This window comes from Ammospiza caudacuta, chromosome 10 (assembly GCF_027887145.1).
Source record: "Ammospiza caudacuta isolate bAmmCau1 chromosome 10, bAmmCau1.pri, whole genome shotgun sequence".
Classification (NCBI taxonomy): domain Eukaryota; kingdom Metazoa; phylum Chordata; class Aves; order Passeriformes; family Passerellidae; genus Ammospiza; species Ammospiza caudacuta.
The window spans coordinates 16,195,111-16,219,854 of record NC_080602.1 but is presented as its reverse complement, the minus strand read 5'-3'; the positions used below and the strand labels follow the sequence as shown (position 1 = coordinate 16,219,854).

Here is a 24,744-nt window from a genome sequence, read left to right as displayed (position 1 = left end):
CCTAAACTAAAGGTGCTACTTTGTACCAACATGCTACAGCTGGACAGGTCCTGAAAGCAAAGAGGACTTGGCTCAGCAAATGCCCTTAAGAGCACATCAATTTCTGTTTTCCTTTATATTACCATTTCCTACATTGTGATTACGTTAAATGTGACTACATTAAAAAAACCCTGAAATTGTACTATAATGGAACAAAAATGCCTAAAAGGAGCAGACCAAGTAATTTCCATTAGTTCATCTCTAGGTTTTTACATTTTTCCCTTGTTTAGCTGATGCTCTGCCTAAGCTAGCAAGTGTTAGAACAAACTGCATGACACAAGGCACCTATCTGAACAAAACAAAAATTTAAACCCCAACAAAGCAAAAGGATTTCTGTCAGGTGTTTCTGTTCATTTCTAAAAGAAAATAATTAGGAGAAAACAGCTCTTTCAAATTAGTGTGTGGTGCTGAGTATAGAATAGACACTTGGCTGTAATTGGAAGGGAATAGAAGGTTTCTATCTGGCCTTCACTCACCACCAGTGCAGTGATTTACTGCCCTGCTAAAGATGCTGATAGAAACTTTGTAGAATTATATTGGAGACAAATTTCTGTTTTAAATTCCACCCTAGTCCCAGAGGGTAGCAAGGGCAATGTGGAGGTCGGACCTAGGCACAGGCACTGGCACCACAATGCAAAACCCATCCAAATGCCCAGTTTGGGCAGCTGAAGGAGCCCTGTGTCACCCTAGAACAGAAAACAGCACACTTCATTTTACAGAGTATGTGAAAATCTCTTCCTGAGGTGTTTCCTTGGCAAATAACTGAGCATTTTTTACACTAAAGCACAGATTTTCCAATACAAAATTTCTATGTATATAATTTTTTCCACGCTTCCCTCACTGGTATTGATGACTTTCATCAAGGCTTTCCCAGCCAAGGGAACTTTGGAGATGGGAATGATAACCACCTTCATTATGGCTGCTCATTAACTCAGAAGGAGCTCAGCAGCAGCCACATGGCTGAAGACACATGGGCTGAAGGCTTTCATCAGCTCACTCTATTTCACCTTAGCTGCAAATATCATTCTGCAGTGACTCCACAGCTGCTGCTTTCTTTTCAAATGAAACCCAGTGTGTGTTAACAATGAAAAAGCACATCTATTTAGCTAATCCTCACCTCTTCCTGAAGGCATATCATCCATGTGACAGTTGCAATTGAATAGTGGGAAGTCTTAACTCCCAGGCCAAGACATCCTTCCCATTAAACAGGTTGGTGGCAGCTCTGCATTAAATTCCAGCTGTGACAGCATTTTTATAGTACATAAATAAAAGTGTGTGCCAGAAATTTTATTTCAGGCCCTACACACAATACAATACAGGATGACATCCATAAGTTTCAATTTTAATTTGTTTAACAATCCAGCCTGACAAAGATTCAACTACTTACACACTTCTGTACTGTTTTATACAGAGATTGGTTTAGAGATGGAAAGCAGTAATTTGTGATAATAAATCACTTCCAGATGTTACTGGAAAACAACAGAGACCTTTTTAAAAGTCCTGCAGTAGGTATTTCAATGCCTATGAGAGCTGCACTTAAAAAAACTAGATGTTTGCACCTTTTGCTGACCAGATTTTTGCTGAAGTGTCACTTGATTTATTCCTCTGTAATGTTTCTTCACAACAGAAACAAGTATCTTTGGGCTCAGCATTTATAGGGATAAAGTGTTATCCTTGCCAAACATACTGGTTTCTAAAATTTCCCCATTGACACCAAAATTTTTGCTGTTTGAGGTATTTCATGCTTTATTTCATCATCTCAAATACGTATTGTACTTAGAAACTTTGGCAATATACTTTCAAGTGTTCTTGTGCTTCTTTTTCTACTAATATAGATAAAATAACACTTCTTTTCTGAGGAGAAATATAAAGACGCTTTCAGCTTTCAAAAGGATTTTTAGCAAATTGTTTAGAAGTCATTTAGTGCCTGACAAAACTGCAATGGGAACACAAAAGTCTCACTGGGAAAAGCCATCTCTATTCTGTGTGTGCACAGGTTCCACTCTGGTTTACACCCACCAGGCACAAGTTCTTCTTCCCTAAAACCATTGCAAGGAAAAGAACTGCTACATCATGTGCCCTTTGCTTCAGACCATAGTTGGACTTGTTGGAAAATAAACCAGAGATTATTTTCCAAACTTGTTGGAAAATAAACCAGAAAATAAACTTGTTGGAAAGTGCTGTGTGAGAGCTCTGACTCACTTTTGGGTGGAATCAGCAGGCATGCCACAGCGGCTGGAGTCAGGGAAAGCCCCTGGTAAAAGTACCATGCTGACTTATGGGATCACACTTCATGGAAACCTTTCACTGAGCATTCAGCCCTCAACACAATATTGTCGACTAGGCAAGTGAGGTTTCCTAAGCACCAAAACACTCAGAAAACTTTCAACAACCAATACTCAAACACTCATCTCCACACTGTGGTCAGGTGCCAGTGGGCCTGACTGATGGTTTTTGAAAACCATGCTGCTGACAAAGATCTTGTATGCTGAAAATCTCCTCAAAAGATACCTATCAGTATCTATTTTTAATAGATATTGGACTTTCTCAGCTTTACTGTGGTTACAAAATCCCCAATCAAAAACAAACCAGAGAAGACTGTGGGACAGGGGTGGGCAGAAGTCTACATTTTTTTTAAAAAAAAACCTAGTCTAATTTTTGGTGAGTCTATTCTATTGAAAGACCACTAAATAAAATAAAACCAGACAAACAACTCTCCCATATGTGATTAGTATGTGATTTCTTCAGGGGCAAGAATTTTACAGGTAGCACATTTTAAAAGTTTTGGTTTTGTTACTTACATCACAAATTGGGTAAGAGTGTAAAATAGGTGCTATCAGCAAGTCACCAGTGCAGCAATAAACCCTGCACCCATGGAAAAAGCAACCCCTCCCCCTCAAGGATGGATAACACTCAATTTCAAATATCCTGTTGTCTTAGAGGAACCTGCAAAAACCATAAAGTTATGAATGAATGCCAGCACTGTTACCCAGGTCAGCCAATGGCCCTGATCCAGACAAATGAAGGCTAATTGGTGTTATTTTTAAATTCCAGAGAATATGACAGTCTGTGCAGTTTTCCATGGGGCTGAAAAGACCTCATGGGCCAGGAACTAAAAATCTGCAACTGCTTGGGCAGTAATGAACTTGTAGTTCAATACAAATCATCAAAATAATCATTGTACATGTCTAGATGTATTTCACCTGGGCAAGTACTGAATTGCTCGATGTATGCAGTTTATCCTTCTCTTTGCTTTCACCCAATTTGAAGACTTGACAGGATCTAGCTGAGTACATTTATCTTGTTACAGATCAGACTGACCTTAAGATCTAAAAAAAAAAAACCAAAACAATCAGACTAATGAAACTCTAGAGCACCAGACCTTGGAAAGTACCTTTTTAAAAACTTGAACAGTGAAATTTCAAACAGCATACTTGTTTGCTTACAAAATGTAAGTGTCTGCTTTCCCTCTCCCCTTCATTCAACCATCCTTCCAGGCTTGCACAGCAGCTTTGAAGGCTACCAGAGCCATCCCGCCACCGGGCACCTCACAGAACAAAACAAGCTTCTGACAATCCCAGACACAGGACACTCACACCAAGTGCCAAAATTAACACTGCTGGAGCAGGGATAATAGTGGTGTATTCACCATGTATCTGCTGAAAACAATTCTCCCTTGAGGGGGAAGAGCTCACTCAGGCTGCTGCTGGCAGGGAGTGAGGCAGGGATGGTGGGGACAGCAGGCAAAGTGTCCCTGCACGGGGAGGACAGCAGGCAGTGTCCCTGCATGGTGGGGACAGCAGGCAGAGTGTCCCTGTGTCCCTGCACTATGGGGACAGCAGGCAGAGTGTCCCTGCACGGGGGGGGACAGCAGGTAAAGTGTCCCTGTGTCCCTGCACTATGGGGACAGCAGGCAGAGTGTCCCTGTGTCCCTGCACGGTGGGGACAGCAGGCAGAGTGCCCCTGTGTCCCTGCACGGTGGGGACAGCAGGCAGAGTGTCCCTGTGTCCCTGCACTATGGGGACAGCAGGCAGAGTGTCCCTGTGTCCCTGCACTATGGGGACAGCAGGCAGAGTGTCCCTGTGTCCCTGCACTATGGGGACAGCAGGCAGAGTGCCCCTGTGTCCCTGCACTATGGGGACAGCAGGCAGAGTGTCCCTGCACGGGGGGGGGACAGCAGGCAGAGTGTCCCTGCACTATGGGGACAGCAGGCAGAGTGTGCCTGTGTCCCTGCACTATGGGGACAGCAGGCAGAGTGTCCCTGTGTCCCTGCACGGTGGGGACAGCAGGCAGAGTGTCCCTGTGTCCCTGCACTACGGGGACAGCAGGCAGAGTGTCCCTGTGTCCCTGCACTATGGGGACAGCAGGCAGAGTGTCCCTGTGTCCCTGCACTATGGGGACAGCAGGCAGAGTGTCCCTGTGTCCCTGCACTATGGGGACAGCAGGCAGAGTGTCCCTGTGTCCCTGCACGGTGGGGACAGCCGGCAGTGTCCCTGCACGGCACTGACCTGGAGTCACCCACCGGGCTGGGCTGGGCTGGAGCTCATTGGCCGCACGCGTGTTTGTAACACCCTGTACTGAGGATTCTTGGAACGTTCTTTCCAGAGAAGCACAGGGCTAGGGCTCACCCCTGCATGGCCACTTGCAGGCCAATCTCCCCGGCAGCAGCAGCATCCTGCTCCTCGAGATAAACTATCAGGTTATACAAGAGGAAAGGATCCAAAGCCTGCTCGCGTGCTCTGAAATCAGGTGACCCGTAAGTCAAGGGACAGAGTAATAAATTATTAGGAAAAACAAAACACTACACTAAAAATAGTGAACACGAGCAGCACATGAAGAATAACAGTTTTTATCCAGTCAAAGCTCAAGGCCCTCCCCAGCCTCTTTTGTATCTGGGCAAATGCAGACAAATAAAACCTTACTTTAGTTTCTCCTTGATAATTCACAACTATATAATTAATTAAAAGTAAACAGCAGGGGAAAAAGCCCAGAAAGCTGAGTTTTGAACTAGCAGAAAAAGTATGAATGCCCAAAGTAAATATCCAATGCAATTTCAATCAGAAAATACCAAAGTTACTTTCTTTCAGGAAAAATTGTTCCAAGGTTAATTCAGCTCAGATATACCAAAAGCTTCACTTCAGCTACTAACACAGTTCAGGCAACATTAAGGATTTGCCCACTTGTCAGGTTTAACAGATCTAATAAATTATTGTGAATGCTCAAGTTAAGCATCAGGTAAAAAAACAAAAGCCCTTCACAAACATTCCACAATCCAAGTGCCTGATACCCATAACTTATTTTGTCAACCCTCCCATTAGCAAACCCATTATACAGAGATTTTCTACTAGAAATCAATAAAGAAAATAAATTTTGTTATTATCAGGGGACAACAATGCATAATTTTGTTGGAGAAAGAGGATTTTTTTCTAAGAGATAAGAAAACAGCAAGCGCAGAAGAGTAGTCAAAAAGACTTAAAGTTTCCATTTAGAAGTATCTGATTACATTGGCTATTACTGTAAACAGCTGGTTTTTTGCAATCACTTATCTTCAAGAACTAATAAAAAACACATCTGAGAGACTTTTAGCACAGAACATTTTATTCTTACCATGTGAATTAGTGGCTGAAGAAAGTTCTGAAAGCATCAGAATCCGGCATGGGAACCCAGACAACAAGGAACCTGCCCTCTTTATCCCCAGAAAAACATGCAAACTGGGTTCACTACACCCTCCTTGCTGGGCTGAATCCCTAGGAAACAGCATTCAGAGAATTGCTTTTAGCATGAGCTGGTTTTCCTCTCGACTTTGGAAAAACGCTTGTCTGAAATCCAAAGATTTTCCTCAGAGATAAATTCCTCGCAGTCCTAGCTGGAAGCTTGCCCTGCCAGTGGGGACCTCTGGGCTGGGCACTGCCCACGTGAATGCCATAGCAAGCAGATGGCACTGCCTTATCTGCCTGCCCAGGGCAGAGCCAGCACTACCCGCAGGATTTCTCACAGAATCTGTGTGAAAAAAGCACACACAAGATTATGCCTCACCACCACCCAGCCTTGTAAGGTACCTCTGGTCAGTGCCTAACAGGAAGCCATATTTTCCTGTTCTTTTTGTCTCTTAAAATATCATCTTTCATAACAAGAGAATTCATAACAAGAGAACAAGAACTTTTTTTTCTTCTCCTTTCAAGATCCTCCATGGCTTACCAGCATTCCTGTTGTCACCCACTCACTACTGCAGTAAACTGGCCTGTGATTACTTTAATCACCAGTCCTCACTCCCCCTGTGTTGTTCTACACTCTTGATTAAAATGACTCTGCTTTGCAGCTTCTCCATTACGGTGATAAAGGCTTGTTAGCCTGTGGGAGCACAGTTTATCTGTCTCCATCAGTATTATCCCTTTGTCTCCACACAGCCCTCTGTTGGAAGCCATTGATTTAGCGTTTGATACTTGCATAAGGTCTGAGGTGAGGACAGTCTTTTGTTCCATGCTTGTAGAGTACCCAGTAAAGCACAGATACCCAAGTGGGAGTCTTAATTTGTACAACAGATACAAATAACGGCCGTGAATTTGCTTCCCTTCTCTTTAAGTCCTCTTATGACTGAGTTACACACCTGGAGGAGGAAGAAGTCCTTGATCCATCTGACACAGCAACACAAAACAGTGAGCGAACACAGCCTGAGAATACAGAGGCTTGGTACACAACTACATGAAGTACTTCCTTCACTCTGTAAAGAAGCCACTGCTGTAGTCAAGACCCACAAGCACAGATGTACCTCACAAACACAGCAAAAGCTGAGGAATCTACATGTCCTTAACAGCACTGATAAAAGAGACAACAGGTTGTTCCTGCTGTATGAGAAGTGACCTGGACTCAGTTATATACAAAGCTTTTGTTCATGACTTCCCAAATGAAACCCCACCCTCCATGGTATTTTCAGTGCCATGAAGCTTAGTCTAAACCAACAATCTTTCAGATGTCTTACCCTAAAAAGAGATATTGATATATTCTCGTTTGAATTTAACTACAGTAGGTACAGCACCCACAGAGTAACTTCACTATAAAAATAAGAGAGCACTTGGGGCACCTCCAGCATCCTGCTCACACAGCCCAAGGCCAGTGGGAGTCAGAGGAGAAGTCACATCCACCCCACCACAGGCTCCTCTTCACCCCTACCATGCCCAGGTCAAAGGCAGGGCAGAGAGCTTCTTACCTCCTGATCCCTTTCCCCTTTGTGATGCCATTCAAGTTGCATGAGGCAATTTTCCTGTTTAGTTAAATGGAAAGCATTCAGAGAGATCTGCTCAGATTATAAACTTCTGCATTTAAACTCATGTTTTAACTGCCAGGCATTTTAAAGTATACAGTACTTCAGACATCTTTTGGAAAGATGTTATAGGAACTCCAATACACAAGGCCTCTAGGAATTCATATCCACGTATTCTTAGTTTACCTTTTCTCCTTCTCCAGCTGGTTTGCTTTGCCTTTTAAAATTTGTTTTAAAGTCATAAAACCAACAAGTTATCTTGAGTTTCATAAACTTTGCTAAAACTGGAGAGTAAAAAACGTGTTAGTTGCCATGGCAGTAGTGAGGAGTTGCTGGGTCAGGATGTAGAGGACTTCTCTTGTTCTGTCTCATCATTTGCATCAGAAGTTCAGCCATCTGTTATTAACTATTTAACAACAGTCTTGCTTGTTAGCACTGGTGCTTGCTATTTAAGTCTCCCCACCTTCAGCCCTTTTGAAAATCTCCTAATTAAAGGACATTCATCTGAGGGCTCAGTTATCTTTCAGGTGGGATGACCACCATTACTACAAGTTGGCCAATATTCTCCTTTCTCACCGAGGAAAAAGCAAACACTTATGCAGACACCAACCTCTAGAAGCAGCAGCTTTATTGTTAGACAGCAATTTGAAAAGAATTTCATCAGACAATAGATGATGTGGCTGAACTCCAAGAGAGGCTATATCCCTCCATTTAAGTACACTCCACTCTACATTTTCTTCCCGAAGTTCCACAGCATCCCTCAATCTTCTTTATCCCAGCTTCTTGATATAGCAAAAGAAAAGTTTTGTAGTTTTATTTCAGAGGATGAATAGCATTGATTCATCCATGTGCTGCTAACAAGTAAATACTGTCTTTCATCCTCTGAGAGAATCTGAAATATGTTTGCCTACTTGCTGCATACATGAAGAAAACAAAACTTAGTTATTAATTTCCAAGCACAGAATTCTGGAGTTAAAAGCATTTTACCTTATCTCTACTCTGCTATCTTCATTTAAATCTGCATAACCTAAAGAAAAATACTCTGAGTCTCATTCTAGGAAAGCAGGCCAGTCTCGTTGCTCCTCACTCATCACACCCTCAATAAGAAAGTGGGAGGCCGTACAGTGACAAAAGGGAACAATGCATCTCACTGCTCCTAAAACTACTTCATAAAAAAACACAGACAAAAAAAAAAAAAAAACATCAAAAAAATCCCCAAAAAACCCCAGTACAATTAGGGGCAAGGAAGAGGCCTTCAGCAGGAAGCAGGAAGTCCTTGTTTCAGTCATTTAACACCCCAACATATGTTAAGAGCACTCTGTTCACAGGTACACCCAGCGAAACTCAGATCCTCCAAAATTACAAAGTGGAAGAAAATTTTGAAAAATACTTCTGTGGAATACAGAGAGTTGCAGGGCATCGGAAGACACATCCCAATAACAAGACTATTTTCCAGGCTGGTCTGTCTTTCATGATGACAAGCAGACCAGCAGCCTGTTATATGCACAAATACTTTCAGAGCAGCAGAACATGGCTCAGAGACAGCACAGGCTGAGATGCCTTCTCAGGCTAAAAAAATGAGAGATTGGGTAGATACAACCACACATGCATAGGACAGATCTGATATAATACAAGGGTTTAGAGATCCAGAACAAGAACACAGTGTCATTACTTGAGATTCAAAAGAGAATGATGCAACTGAACAGTCTAGAAGTGCCTGAAAAGATTTTCTCTTAGCACGTTCAGGAAAATTCCCCTTTATAGACATTTTTGACTTCACATGTGAAGGCTTGGAGAAATACATCCAGGGCAGCTTTCTGACTATCAGACCACATCAACTCAAGAGGCTTCCTTCAACTCCAACAAGAATGTGAACACTGATGGCATACCTAAACTCAAGATAAATAATCCTGGGGAAGAACTATTAAACACATTTTCTGCCTACATGTAAGGCATCTACAATGCCACTAAGCTGCAATTTTTTTCCCCAAAATAAGTGAAAAACAAGAAAATGAGAAACAAACCTAAGAGTGCAAATGCACTGATAATTATAAAGCTTGTAAAAAGCAATAACAGCGAGAAGAGATAGAAACACCCAAGAATTCAATAATTTTATTTTAATGGACAAGACATTAAACATTATAGTATGCAGGTTAAGTAGGAGCTGATATTCCTATAGCTTTATTACAACATCATGTCAGTTAGAAATCACACCTACAAGCTGAACACTTCTGCAGCTCTGCTGCTAGAACAGAACTATCAGGGTAATGAAAAAAGCACACAGGAGAAAAAGCACAGGACTTGTTAGGAAGTGTCCTCAGGTGAGGAATGCAGATTAAGAATTCCATTATTTTATCTGAAATACAGAAAAAGACAAAACAAAAAGCCCAGAGCAAACTATTTTCATAACATCTGACCTCTTCTACTGCAGCTTCTTTTTTGTACTCATCTTCTCTTTGTGCTACTTGATCTCCCAAAACTTTGATGTTACAAACCATTCATTGTCATCTAAGTGGTGGGTAATATATCTTGTGGAACTTTGTCAGAACATGTCTGACCACCCAAAATCCTCCTCCTAGCTAGTAAGGCTACCTCCAGCTTCAGTAGGTTTCAGTATATGCAGCCCCAATTATTGAGAGGGTGGGGTGGAGGGAGAGGCATAAGGCTGGCAGACCAAAGGCACAGACTGTACTTCTTCCTGAGAAATGCAAGGAGCTCTGAGAGATGAACTGATGATGGTGGAGCAGCATGAAGCTCCTCGGGTCATTTTCCCAATGCTATTAACCTTCACCTACAACGCCTGCCCTTAAGTGGTTAAATAGTAACCTGCAAAAGTAAAAAAGTTACAAAAGAGACAATATATGCTTCCCATTTAAAAAAAAATTCTGGGAGAGTGGCCAGGCCCATAAAATTGTTTTTAAATTTTATTTGGGAGGATAAATGAGGACATTACAACTTTCAAGCTGTGTAAAAGACTGCACTTTAAAATGGACACCTACTATGAGCCTACTATGGAATTTTGAATGCATAAAACAGAAGAACTTTTTTGATAGTTTTAGAATTGAACTGTGTCACACAGCACAATTCAGCTATTTACAAGTTTCTGTGCTGTAAGTCATGTTATTAAGATCTAATAGTTTTCTGGTACTCCAAATAATAAAACTTTACATAGGGTCAAAACTGAAAGGCTTAACAGAATTTTAGCCAAGAATCTAGTTTGCCCGCCTCTTCCCTAATATATGGCAATTTTCCACATAGCAAAATGGCAGACTCACATATTTAAAATTTAATCTATGTAATTATGAAATTTCACTTTGTCCTCCCAAAATTCCTTACTACTTTACAAAGCAGTGCTTCAGTGATTCAAAGCCAATATTCCCACACAAAACACAAGAGTACACTAGTGGAATCATTCCTCCTCCTGTGTCAGGAGGGGGTCATCCAATGTCAGCAAGCTCACTTAAATTGGAGCTCTTGCACTTTTCAGAGGAATATCAACAAGCTCTAGACACAGGATGAATATATATATATATATATATGTATAAATATATATGCAAGTACTTGGTCAGAGCAACACTGACATTTTTAGATAACAAGTTAGCATAAAAAGCAATAGATAATCCTCAATTCTGCACTGAGTTCAGTATAATATTAGCTTTTTATACCATATAGTTGAGCAACCAGTAAGATGCTAATTAAAAATACATATTTGTATTGCCCCCAAAGCTGACATATTTGCATCAGCTTCATTTGCCCCAAGACAAACAAGTAGTGGCAAAGGGCTAATAATGTTTCATGCATTGTTTCTAGCAGAAATCAAAATACTGTAATAGTTTCCTCCTGCTGGAGGAAAAAAAAGGGGAGAGAGAAACTTGACCTACATAACAAGGCACAGAAGAAACTCAGTTAAGCTTCAGGGTGTTTTTGGGAGGGGGAAGAGATTGTTTTTTTTTCTCACAACAATGAAGAGTCAAACAGTTACATATGGCTACACTAACTACAACTGTTAGCACATCTGACACTTAACCAGCGTCTCACTTTTAAGGCTTAAAAATCCTCCCCTCCTGTTCCAGGACATTTAATACTCTTGGCCTAACAAGCTAATGAATTAACCGAGTTAATTTTTAGGCTGTCCATTACTTTCCTTTAAGGGAACGTTAGAAAAGGCAAACGAAAAGCCAACCCCCAACTCAGAGAAATTCAGCCTTTCATAGGCTCAGTACACGGAAGGAAAGGAAGAATGTCTGGTTCGGGTTTCTAAAGGAACTGTTTACAGACTCAGCCGGAGAGGCAAACTTTGCTACACTCAGTATAGGTGGGTTTCGAATCACCTTTTTCAGACAAGCACCGCCAACAGCTGCCGACTGCCCTGAGTTACACAGCTTGAACTTGTTTCACGCCTTGCAGCCTGTCCGGGCCGGTGCCACCGGCCTCCCTGCCTCCCCCCGCCGCTCCGCCCGGCCCCCTCCCCGGCACCCCGGGCCGAGCCGGGCCGTCCCGAGGCGCGGGGCTCGCTGCCGTACACACCTTGTCCGCTCGGCCCGGCGCTCCCGCTGCGAGCCCCGCAGCGCCGGCGCGGGCGGCTGGGTGCCCAGGGCATCCTCCACAAAGGAGGCAGAGTAGGGGCGCGCATAGCAACAGGGCCGGCCGCCGATTGGCCCCGCGGCCGAGCGCCGGCCCCTCGGCACGGCACGGCACGGCCCCCGCGCCCGTCCGGGCCAGGTGAGCGGGGCGGGCCCGCCGCACGCAAACCACCGGGGCCGCGCTCTGCAACCGGGACCGGCGGTACCGGGACCCCGCGGAGGGGATGCCCAGGAGCCGCTCCCCTGCCTCGGGCACGCTGGCACTGCGCTGCCCGCAGCAGCGGGAGCAGCCGCCGTGCGTCTGACCGTCCGTGCGCTGGCACCGCGCTCCCCGCAGCAGCAGCAGCCGTGTGTCTGTCTGTGTGTCTGTCTGCGCCCTGGCACCGCACACGGAATGTCCCCGCACAGCACCGCTCCGCAGAGCCAGCCCCAGATGCGGGCTGTGAGGTGATGAATATTTACATCTGGAGCGGAAAAAGCCGCCAGCCCGTCCTCCTGCCAGGCAGCAGCAGCCAAGTTCCCACCGCTGTTTTTCCACTGCTCAGCCCACTCGGGAGTGGCTCGGCCGCCGCACTCCGGTGACCTCCCGGAGCACACAGCGGGAGCAGGATCCAGCTCTCCTTGCACTGCCGCCGCTCTTACTTCAGTATTTGTAATGGGCACTTCTGAGGACTAATTTATGAGGATGTTTCAAGAGAGTAGTCTCAAAACAACATGTGCTATTTTAGATATAGTCTAAACAACGTACTGGCTACGTTAAACAATTTCATCCAGCTCTGACGTATTTATAAGTATTAAAGTCAGATGACAGGTTTTTTGTACTGATTATGTTAATATGGTACTATCTCACTCCCAGCCTAACCACATCACAAAGCAAGACTAAAACCCTTGTTCTGTAATTAGATACCATAGAACTATGAAAAGTCCAGATCAAACTAGACTACACAACCACATTCAAAATCCAGTACCACTCACTAACCCATTCAAGAGCATGGAAAACATGCCACTCCACAAAATTGCTTTTCCCCACTCACAGTTTATATACCAGTATAATTTAGCTGTGGTTGCAAGAAAACACAGTCTATACAAAATTTTTAAGTAGACATTTTATCCGAGGAAGGTCAGATACCTTTTATTAGTTGGCCCATGTAAAGATTTCACATACAGATAGTGCCTTACAGAGAGTTAGATGCAAAACATACCATTTCATTAGTCACTGACATTCAAGCTTCCTGTATATTTTATTTTACCTGTCTGCTTTCCAAGTATTTTTCCTTCATGGAACATTTACTTCTATAAAAACAACTGTCGTTCACACAGTTTGAAAAAGCAATTTCAGGTTTTCTTCATCAAGCAACTACCTAGCATTTGAGAAAAGTACTCAGATGATTTTCTATAAAACAGTTATTCAGTATCTACAGGAGGAATGGGAGGGCTAAGAGCAATATTTATCACATTAGTAAACATAGTATGTTTAGTTTTGCTAGCAAGAGACAGGAGCAACAACACCCAAGTCAATTCCCACAGAGGCCAGCAGAGACAGCATTCAGGAGCCACCAGGTGTTTTTACAGGCCAGCTAACAATGTTTTAGTGATGAGCAGCTGTCTCTAGATGACGAGCATACCAACCCACCATACTGCTCCTCAACAGTCTCCCCACACTGCACTGCTGCAGCACAACCACAAAGATCCTTTTCACACCACATATTCTCCAAGTACAGTAAAAGTAGGACAGCTTGTTGACACTCCAGCTTTTAAGGTTACAGTCCTAAACCAACTGTAGGTGCACTGAGCTGAGCTCTGTGCCTGTTTGTGGACAAACACCCCAGAAGTGAATTCATCTGGCCTAATAACACAATAATTTTATAAACTGCAATATTAGAAATTCTACCAAAATAAAACCTACCTTGAAGGACATTACTCATTTGTTGTATCTCTCACGCTCCCACAAATTCCAGAGGCACAAGATACTTTACATGAGAACAGGGTATCACAGAGTTATACAGGATTTCATCTTAGGCTGCATACTTCACCATCATAAAGTACCTGCACTTCAAATACTATTACTATCCTCACAGCTCTAACACTGTGCAAAACAACAGGCAATAATCAAGAAAACCAGAGTGTATTTTAACCCACCTTCTAAAAATGAACACTTCTAAAAATGAAACACTTCTAAAAATGAAAAAGGTGAGGTCTTCGTAACTGTGAATTTTATCCCAACACTTTGTGAGTAAGCAGCCCTACACATTCCATAAAGCAGGAAATCAGAGCCAAGCATGCTTCATCTCAGTATCAAGTGAATTACACATCAATTCAGAGGCACTTGCCAATAGACATAATTGGCATCATCCCTACATTATAAAAAACACTCAATTCAACCTTTGAAGGGCCATGCCAAAGCACAGGTTGTCTAGTAATGAGCCAGTTCAGAAAAACACTCTAATTCAGGTTCCAGCCCTCCCTTGTGCAGGAAAAGCAAGGTGTGCATGTGACCCCTAAGGAGCAAAGCCTAAGTGACTCCATAGCCCCTTATGTTTACACGGCCTAGTCATGGAGACAAGCTAAAAATAAAAATACACTTCCACTAACACATCCCTTCCTTGAAGCAAACATTTTGGATTGAGTTACTAATTTGCAGAACACAAAACCACCAAGTGCTCTCATGTAGACAGCTTTATTCCCCTTCTCCCAGTACAGATGCTCAATTCCTCAGAACAAAGCTGAGGTCAGTTCTTGATGCTTGCAATGCATGTTAAAGAGATGGTTAGATACAGCACTCACACTCTGTGTAGTTTTCCTCTTGCTTATGCCCAAACTCAAATTTCTTGAGTGAGAAAGGCTGCATACAGTCCACAGTACACCTAGAGAAGCTGAAAGCATCTCACCTGTTAGCTGAAAGCTAACATTCCCATTATGATTTTTAAATCAAACAAAAAATTAAAACCAAATAAAATAAAAATCAGTGTGTAACATAAAGCTGCTGAGATTTCATACTAGTAACTTACACAAGAATTAATTTTGCCAGCTTACATAAAGTGTCCTAAAACGTTTATAAAAGGCCATGACATCTTCTCAACATGAGGATGGGATGAAAGAACATACAACGCACATCAAGGACCATAACTTTCATCTGCCATGGATCCAAAATACTTTCTCATAGCAAGTTGTTAATTCAGCAAAGCTCTGGTAGCAAACATCCAGAGGCAGCACACTAACAGCCAGTCATGACTGGCCTGAGTGCTTGGTGCAAGGTGAGCCAGGTGTGCATTCTAGCAGTTCTACATTGAACTTTGCCTTCAGACATTTCCACTATTATCAACTATTCCTCCTAAACTAGCTATTTGGTTTTACTCCTCCACTTTTTACCAGCAGAGTCCTCAGAGGGGTCCTCCACATCTTGCTTGTGTTAGCATGGTGTAGGCAGTTACACCAGGAGTACTACTGCTAGTACGGCTATGGCAGAACCATTACCCAGGCCTATCCTCCAACAGTAGCTCTCCAGATACTTTGTTTCTCATGGTTTCCCCACAGTAAACAAAATTCCTCTGGCGATTCAAATAGCACATGCTTCAAAAGGAAGAAGCTGTTTCCCCCTCAGATTACAACAAAACAAAGTCATACTTTTCACTAAAAGGTAACTGAAGTGGGAAAACCTTCTATATCCAGAAAATATACTTGAAGATCAATTTTAAAGACATTTACAGCAGAGAAAAACGGGTTTACCTTTGAACAGCATGAGTGTTGGTATCAATCCCTTTGACCTAACTGCATTCCCAGTCCATGCTGACCTTCACAATTTTGTCCCTGTGCAGTTCCTATTGATAGGAAACTCCTCCTCTTTTATTCCACATCACTCTAATATTTACTGAAGTTCTTCCCTTCTTGATGCAGCTATTCTCTTCTCCCCTTCCCTCAAATTCACCTACTGAATGAAAATTAAAAAATAAAGAACAACTAAATAAAAGTCTTGAAGATTCAGATCTAACATGCAAAGGAAATGCACCAGTACTTGTGACTTTACAGAAAACTGCACATTAAAAAAAGCATCAACTCAACATCAGAACTTCACTCTCTGTTAACACAGAAGTTATGGCAAGGAGCCATCACAGACATTTACTCAGATTCTGCTCTTACACACCCTCTCTGCCCCCCCAAGCCTGCAAACAAAGCCTTCCACCAAACCTGCTGACCTGCCTGAAGTGTGAGTTTGAGCCATGGTTTGTTTCACTGGCGTTGCTGGGCTGGTGCCCTGGCAGGGAATCAAGGAGAACAATACCTGGCAGGGGAGAAGGGCTTCCCACTGCTCTGAAAAAAAAACCAGGCTGACCACAGCAGCTCTTCCTGCACCTCTCCTTCTCCTTCCCTTGACCCTCAGAAGAAACCAGCTGCCTCTTTACCACCTCCCATCACAGTGCTGACTGTACTGAGGATACAAAATAATACTTGCCACCCTCAATTTTACTGAAGTTCTGTGTCTCTTTTTGCCCTTCCTGCCCCCATTACACAAAACAAGTTGATACTTGCACAGCATCCTAAGAAAGAAGCTTGATTTGTTACAGCACAGAGAAGTGTGAAATATGTCCCAGAAATCCTGAAGGCTCATTAGTGGGCAAAAGTAATCCCTGCATACACAGCAAGCACCATTAAGAGGTTAAATGAGCACAAGCAGTCACCTGCTCATAGACTCCCTAAAGTAGTTCACTATCCGAAATGGACTTACTTAACAACCTGGTTCCCAGGGATCTTGATGGAAAAAAGATCACTAACTTGTGTAATGTAAAACAGATGACATTGCTCACATGCAACCAGAGTCCCTATTTCAGCTATATTCTCTCTTTTTTTATGCCTCAGAAGAAAATCCAATTGTTTTCTCCTTAGAAAAAGCCAATGGGTTTGGGAAATGCATTGATCACTGCTAAGAGGTGATCACTGCCCCATAGTTACTGGTACTACATCCCTGCACAGAGAGAGACTGCATACCTGCCCACGAAAGAAAAGTGGCCAAACCAAAATAAATGCGTATGGAGGGGGGAAGAGCTCCCCTTACTGCTCCTGAAAAAACAAATTTTTTCAGAAGATTTCTCAGTGAGGCTATTTTGTTTGCCTTTATTCATTATAAGGACTCTAACAATCAGCACAGACATGAAATGCCATTAGTATTTCATGTATGCAGAGTGCTCCCTCCCTGTGTGTCCAGCTGCCTCACACACAGCTCCCTCTCCAAATTATCCCCAAGAACATCCTCACACTACCCTATTACATCTTTGCATTTTGAGTCAATGTGATGGTGTAATACCATCCCAGACAGCAACCTGAACCAGCTTTGGTCCCAAAGCTAGCAGGAAAAATTACCAGTCAAAGAACTGGTCAGGCCCATTTAACATAGAAGGAAACGTATTAGTACAAGTGAGTTGGTCTTGACTTGGTCAGATTAACTCTGAATTGTTAAGAAAAGATGGAGAATTTTCATTACTAACAACTCAATTATTCTGTTTACAAGTAGCCTTTGTAAAAAAAACCTCTTCCAATCTCAGCAGAGTTCTGATTGCAGAGCAAGAATAACTCACATGGCTTCAGCCATGTGCTTGTAGCTGTAGTCATGCCACTCTGCACGAGACCAGCAGAAAAAGGAATAGGTAATGCAAGTGAAGTCTTCCAAAGTCCAGCTACCTACCCAGGTCCAAGAGGCACATTTCTGTACTTGCATTCATCCTTAATTGCCTACTTATACATGGAGTTTTAGTACTGGGTAGTACAAAGGTAACCATGCAACTGTACACGCACTTCTAAAACAATTTTAACTTAAAAACTGGCTTCTGTCTAAACATTAAATTTAAATGACCTGCAAAGACTGAACAATTTACCACCTCCTTGAAAGACAATGATGTGAGACAATTTCAAAAAATCTAAAAAACATAGTCAATCAAGTATTACATTGGAATGGAGACAATAATTACCACTATATTTACTGTTAAACTGCAAGACCTGATGGACTAAAAGAATAGCTGGACTGTTACCTTAAACTCATTGCTGAAAAGATAAAAGGTTATGGCTATTTCTCCACAAGTAAATGGCTGCTATTAGCAGAAGTCCGTCAAAATACCAAAGAAACATTTTATAAACAGTGAAGCAGACAGAGCAAGTTCTTTTAACAAATGTCATATAGCTGGTTTGTTCTCGTCAGTTACTCTGTTTTCACAGAAGACTTCTAATTTTAATAAGTAGAATTTCATTTGGCAGCAAACTCTTGTCTCTCATGAGAATCTGTATTTATAAATGTTAGCTTATTTTTAAAAACATTTAGAAGCTGGCAGACCTCAGATCCAATAATAATGTCAACACTACCCTTAACAGCAAAGTCCAACCTAATATGTTTCACCCCAGGGATCTGAACTGACATGCCAAAGTTTCTCACTGCAGCAAGTAAAGAATATGGTCAGAAGGGTCAGTTTATATACTCCAAGCCTATGGGCTTGGCATATCCACAGTCCCCAAAATATCCACCTAAATGCCACCCCAGCAGCATCTCTTTTAGCAACAGCTAAAGGCAGCTAATATGGGCAACACCAAGCAAACTACCAAAAAATGGCAAAGTTGTTACCAGGATGGTTCTCTCTGAGAAACAGGTATGCCACGAAGAACCCTCACTGCTGAACAATGATAAAAGCACCCTTCCAACCCAAGAAATACTTTTGCAACAGGAAGACTTGCCTTGCTGTCAATAGCTAGGTACGAATTGCAGAACAGGTAAGAAAACTAAGCTGGGATTTCAAATTAAAACCTGAGATTTCCATTCTACAAATAAATACACTTTAAATTTATTGGTGCCTAAAATTTTTAAAAAGTTAAGCACCTAAAAGCTAAGAATTCTTCCAAGTTAAACGTTTGAGGTAGAAATTTAATAAAAAGAGTTTATACTGCCATTTTACAGGTGCAAGGACAGAACTGTATTGAAAGCATCTAGACTCCACCCTCAATTAAAAAACAAAGGCTTCTGTTCCTGTCCACTCATATCCTGTATCTATGTTATCTGTTCTCAGGACAAATCTGCTCTCCCCAAAGATTAGAGCTGGATGGCTCCATGCCCCATAAAAGCAACGTGAGTGCAGCACCTGTCAGTTTGCTTGGCTCAGTGGGGTTTCACCCTGAGCAGTTTCAGGTGTTGTTTCTCTCTGAGAACCAGCAGGTTTTATCGGCAGCCACGCAGGCAGGAGGAGCAGGCTCCCAGCACACGCAGCTGGCCACACGTGCCCTGCTTGCCCGGGGGCTTCCTGGGGCAGGCACAGCGTCAGCCCGGCTCATCAGCGCCCAACCTGCACTTACCTGTGGCAACCCAGCCCCGGGCGCTGCCCCAGCGCCCCTCGAGTGACAGCTCCACCGAGCAGGAAGCAGCTCATTTCCACTTCATTACTTTGTTGACTGCCTGCATCATTCTGCCGTGGAAAAGCTTAAGTGCTTTGTGACATTTCACTGAGGAGATACTACAAAATTAAAGTGTCTGCATCATGGATCAATATAGGACACTAAAACAACACTCATCCTTTTTCAATATATATTTTCACTTCCTAATCTGCATACTCTGTAGCACATCATCTTCGCTAAAAAGTTTTCCATAACATCTTCCCCAGTTAGTATAGGGCATATTTTATGCTTATAAAAACAAGGGCCTTACCCACATCTCCTAAATTAACAACCAACTCCACAACTGAACACACTGGTTCAGCTCACCTCCCCCGAGTCCCATGCCTCCTCATCCCTCCTCCTAAAACTCTAAATTCCATCAACTGTTCATTAATCTCTCTTCCAGCTTTCCCCACAGACTGATCCCAAAATGTCTCAGCCATGTTTCCCACAGGAGGCAGTAAACAGACTTTTGCTGAACCAAGAGTTACCTCTTTCCACACCAACCCACCAAGTAATGTGGCAGAAGTTCCTTAACCCAGTTACTACAAACAGAGCCTGAGGCACATAGCCAAGTTTGACTTGCAAAGAAGGAAGGAGAAGACAAAAAGCTATCTTCAGTCTGCTTGTTCCTCTCTTGTAGACAGAAAGTCATTTCTGTAAATTAGGATCATCTCAAGGAGGGAATTAATGCTTCAGAAAGTAAGAAAGGACTGCTTTTTGTTTCATTTGTAAGTGAAAACAAAATAGTTTCTACACAGAGAACACAAATAGAGGAAAAACAAAGCAAGGCAATAAGTAAGAAAAGACTAGAATAAGGTGATAAAAACCAGCCAGCATGCATTTAGAGACAAACAAGCCTGTCCTCCTCCTTTAACTGATCATTCATGCAATGAGAGGGAGGGAGGAGGAAGGACCAATAACTCCCAGCTATTTAGACTATAGCAAAACTTTTGATGTCTTGTAACATTTCCACAGTAAAATATGACTATAGTGTAGATTCATCTAAACCACAAGATGTTTTCCAGTTGTGCACCAAGTGTACTTTAAGAGTACATAACAAGCCTTCTGAGTTTGGCAGCAAGCTATCACTCTGACATTATGCAATGTTTTCATTAATGCTGATGGTGAAACAGTGTGTTTATACAGTTTATGAACAAAGCTGAGCTGGAAAACTTTGCAAGCACTCTGCTACAAAGCCTTATTCTGTCTTCCAAACTCAATAAACTGCCCAAGCAACCAGAAGTCATTAGAACAAAGTTCAATAGAAGCAAGAGCAAAGCTCTGTACTTGAGAAAGGAAACAGCAGTCCAAACATGCAGCAAGAAGCAGCTGACTAGGCAGCTGTACTGCAGAAACCAAATCGTGATGATATCATGGATCAAAGCCAGGTAACCTGATATGTTGTTACTGCAGAAAGAAAAAAAAAAAAAAAAAAAACAACCAAAACTAACTCCAAACTCAAACATCACTCCAAAAACATGGCATGTAAGAAAGGGAGATTCTTCTCCCTGGCACCAGTGGAGGCTCAGCTGAAGAACCATGACCACTGTATTTTAACATGCTTCAAGAGCTCCCTTTAAGCACAGCGAAGGTAAAGCTGAGCAGCAGCCATCAGTTCTTGGGTTACTGTTCCCTCGACCCAGTACAGACAGTTCTGGGAATGTGCTCAGAGCAGCCACTGTCCTCCCACACTCAAAACCCCACCTGAGGGCCATGTCCTGAGTGATGCTCATGAGATACATCCTGGGAGTGCCCCGTGCCTTTGCCTGGCAAAGGAACAAGTCCACATTTTTACCTGTGGTTTCAAAGCTCTCTTCCTGCTCTCCCTTACCCACAGAACTGCTCTGCAGGTTTGCTATGCAGAGCTCCATATTTCCATCCCCTCCACACTGCTCTCACACATTATATATCTATAGCTGCAATTTCCCAACCAATTACCCTCCTAGAGAGGTAAGTACCTTAAGGCCAAATTCCCACGTTTTCTTCATTTCTGTCCATCCCTCTTACCTCCTTAAATTTAAACATTCTGTAGCTCTTCCCACTGATAAAAATAGTTGCACATTTAGATCTCTGCTTTCCTCTCCTGCATCATCCATCTTTGCTGAGGATAACAAGAACCTTACTTGTAGCTCAGCACAGGCTAAACCACACCTTTCCCAATGTGCCTGGGCATTACAATCTTCAGTGCAGTGTTGAGTTAAATTCTAACAAGAACTGCATCCCTCTGCTCCAAATTGATTCTGATATAATTATTTGTAACAACAACAAAAAAAGCCAACACATTGCAAGCCTGTTTAAAGTCTGCTTCTTTTTGCTTCACTTGGGGTGTGAATTTAGTCCTCTCAGGATTTTGAGGCTCTGTAGAGCAGTGAAACCTGTGGCAAGCTGAGTGGTCTGCCTCTCCTCTGCCCTTCGCCATTAATCTGCGACGATTGGAAGCAGGTGACTGCACACTTGACTGCTTGTGTCCTGTGCTACAGCTGCTATGCAGAAAGCAGCACATGTAAACATTTGCATGATTCGTGCCTCCTAAGAGTCTCTGTGGGCTGCACATGGCATTTAGGCAGCACTTTCACAACCCCCTTTGTGCACGGTGTTGCTCTGCTGTATTAGCACACAGTTCAGCTGGAGGGATCCACTAAAATGGCTGGAGATACCCTCCCACGTTTGGTAAGAGCCATTATTCAAGACTTTTTGGTAAGAGCCATTATTTACTTCAAGACTTTTTTGTTAATTATCTTAGAAGAATTTCAAAACAACTTCTGAAGGATTTTGTCCAGTTCATGGTAAACACTTAACATTGTATAAGAATCTCAATTTATTATCTTCCAGCTTACAGGAAAAAAAAAAAAAAAAAAAAAAAAAAAAACCAAAAACCCCACAAATAATACCCCAGCAACCTAATAACTTGCTTTCTGTACAAATTTGGTTGCCTCCACACCAAGTTGGTTAAAAAAGGCATCTTATCACCTATCACATAGCAATTGAAAATGTTTGCAGTGTCCTAACTCCTTCTGCCTAAAAATTAAAGAAAGGATTACACAAAGGTCATGTAGATGTGGAACCACTAGATTAGAACATATGAAAGCTGCAAATATTGACTTGGGTTTTACCTGGCTGTTTTGAAATATAATTTTACCCTAACAGTAAACAGTTTTAAAACTTAAGTGTCTGGTATTAAAATCTAAAGATCCTACAAACAACCAGCCTTGCTGCAGTAGATGGTGTGAAGCTTTAAGCAGTTAAGAAACAAGGAAGAAAGCAATGAGAAAGGCCCATTTCAAAACCATGGTACTTCAACCCCATTAATTTATGATTGCTTCTGTACTATCTGTGCTCTCATCACACCATATAATCCTTTCAGCACATACAAACAAGAAATCCACCTCAGAGTGGTCATGTATGCAGTGTCACTATTAGCAAACATGTCATTAACAAACCTAATTAGGATGTGTATGTCATGTAAGTGTTAGCATTTAATACACGAATATCAGCTATATAAAAGTGTTTCTCAAAACACCAAAGTGATTATAACAGAAATAGAACATGTTTTTAAACTGAAAGGAACCAGGAATCAATAGAATCATCAAAACTTTAGGAAACATGGATTATTGTTATTAATTAACATTCTGAATATTATGATGAGCACTTCTAAACTTTTCTTCAAAAAATGTCTTGCTTTAACACGAATCAATAATCACTGCTCTGTGGATCAAAATAGAAGTCATGACATATTTCCAACTCTAGGGGCATCAGCAGCTGTTGCTATACGGCAAAAGAGCTCAAGTGTTATAAACATATACGTAGACTGCCGTCTTGATTTTTCTGTAAAACCAGATGTCAGTAATCCGATGAGACGTAACCAAATAATCGTGAAAAATTTATATTTCACCACGCTTGTTATGAAATATCTCCATTATAACCGGGGAAAAAAAGCACTGTCAGTTTATAAAACAACACAGATGTAAGTTATGGTTATTTTCAGGGTGTTTTTCAGCTATATTTAGATATTTCTGTACATCTGCTGGCTTTGTCTGTCGATGCCCGATTTGCCTTTGACCGACTCTCGGCTCGGCACTGCAGGATTGTGCTAACGAGCCGGCTGTGTCTGACACACGAACTGCAGCATTCCCACAGCAAAAGCACTCGGCTACGGCGTTTGTCTCCTTCCATCCAGCCGAGACAATGGGAAGCCGAAGGGCAGGCAGGACACGGGGCTGGAGCCCCCCTTGGCGGGGCACCCTCCGCACCCCGCTCCCACCGGCATTCCCCGAGCTGAGCCCGAGTACCTGGGTCCTTTCCCACCCCCCAAAATGACAGGGGAGGGGGTAAGGAAACGGAGCGATAACATCGAAGCCAACCACCGGGCTACTTCTAATCCTACAGACAAAACAAACAAAAAGCAATGTACCGATAAGCCGTTTACCTCGTTCCGGCTTCATCTTCCCTGCTGCCTCAGCGAGGTCTGACAGGGCCGAGGTGCCGTGCGGCTGTCCCCGCGGAGCCGGGCTGTGGCTGCCCCGGCCGCCGGTGTCACTGTGGCCCCGGCAGCGGGCACGGCGGGCGGGAGGCGGCCCCGCCGCTACGGCAGCTGGGCCGGCGGGCCGGCCGGGGGAGGCTGCGCGCCGGCGGCCTCTGCCCGCGCCCGGCCAGGGTGTCCTTCCGTGACACGGCGCCGCGCGGGGCTATTTATAACCTGCCGGGGAAAAAAATCCCACAACAACAGACCTCGGCTCACCCCCGGCCGCGCCGACTCTGAGTCACCGCGGCCCCGGGCGACGGCAGCCCCTGCCGGAGTCCCCTCCCTCCTGCCCGCCCGCCCGCCTGCCCCGAGGAAGGCAGCGAGCGGCCCCCCGCCCGCCCCGTCGGGGCCGCGGCCCCCGCCCCGTCACGGGCCGGCGGCTGGCGGCGGGGGGCTGCGCCGCACCTTCATGCCCGGCCCCGCCGCTGCCCCCGGGCTGCCGGGCCGTGCCCCCGCGCTGCGCCCCGGTCACACAGGCCGCCCCGCCCGCCCAGCGCGGCTCTCCATGGCTCTGCCTCCGGCCCTGCCTCCTCCTCCTCCTCCTCGCCGCTGACTAACTCCCCTCCTCTCCGCCGGGCACTCCCCGCCTCCCGCCGAGCGGGGCACACACATCACAGCCCGGCGGCGGGCACGGCAGGGCAGAGTGAGCCGGGGCAGCGCAGCTCCGCCACGGGTACCCGCCACACTCGGGCGCCAGCGATGGGGGACCGCGACCACCGCCCGCCGGGACCGCGGGCCCCACTGCGCCCGCCCCGCGCCGCGCTCATCCCGCCCCCGGGCGGGCCTGCCCGGCCCACAGCCGCCCCACGTGCCGCACGGCGGCCAATGCCTCGCGCCCGCCCATCCGCCCGCCGTCGAGCAGCTCGGTTGTCACAGCAACAGAGCGCGGCAGCGGCACGGTCCGGTCCCGCCCGGAGCGCGGTGCCCGCTGT

The 24,744-nt window shown here is 44.0% G+C and overlaps 1 protein-coding gene across 5 annotated transcripts in view; it reads right to left on the bottom strand.

Annotated features, from left to right (window-relative positions):
- ATOSA (atos homolog A) overlaps nucleotides 1–23,930 on the bottom strand; it is a 47,354-nt gene extending 23,424 nt beyond the window's left edge. For 4 of the 5 annotated variants that reach the window (XR_009275102.1, XR_009275103.1, XM_058811222.1 and 1 more), the window contains exon 1: nucleotides 5,647–5,834. Coding sequence is in view for 3 of the 5 variants with exons in the window: in XM_058811222.1 (XP_058667205.1) it covers nucleotides 5,647–5,800 (154 nt within the window). In the remaining 2 variants the exon portion in view is untranslated. Of the gene's footprint in view, nucleotides 1–5,646; nucleotides 5,835–23,716 lie in introns of those variants that run through there. The other variant, XM_058811224.1, reaches the window with a different exon arrangement.
- Nucleotides 23,931–24,744: the final 814 nt, after the last annotated feature.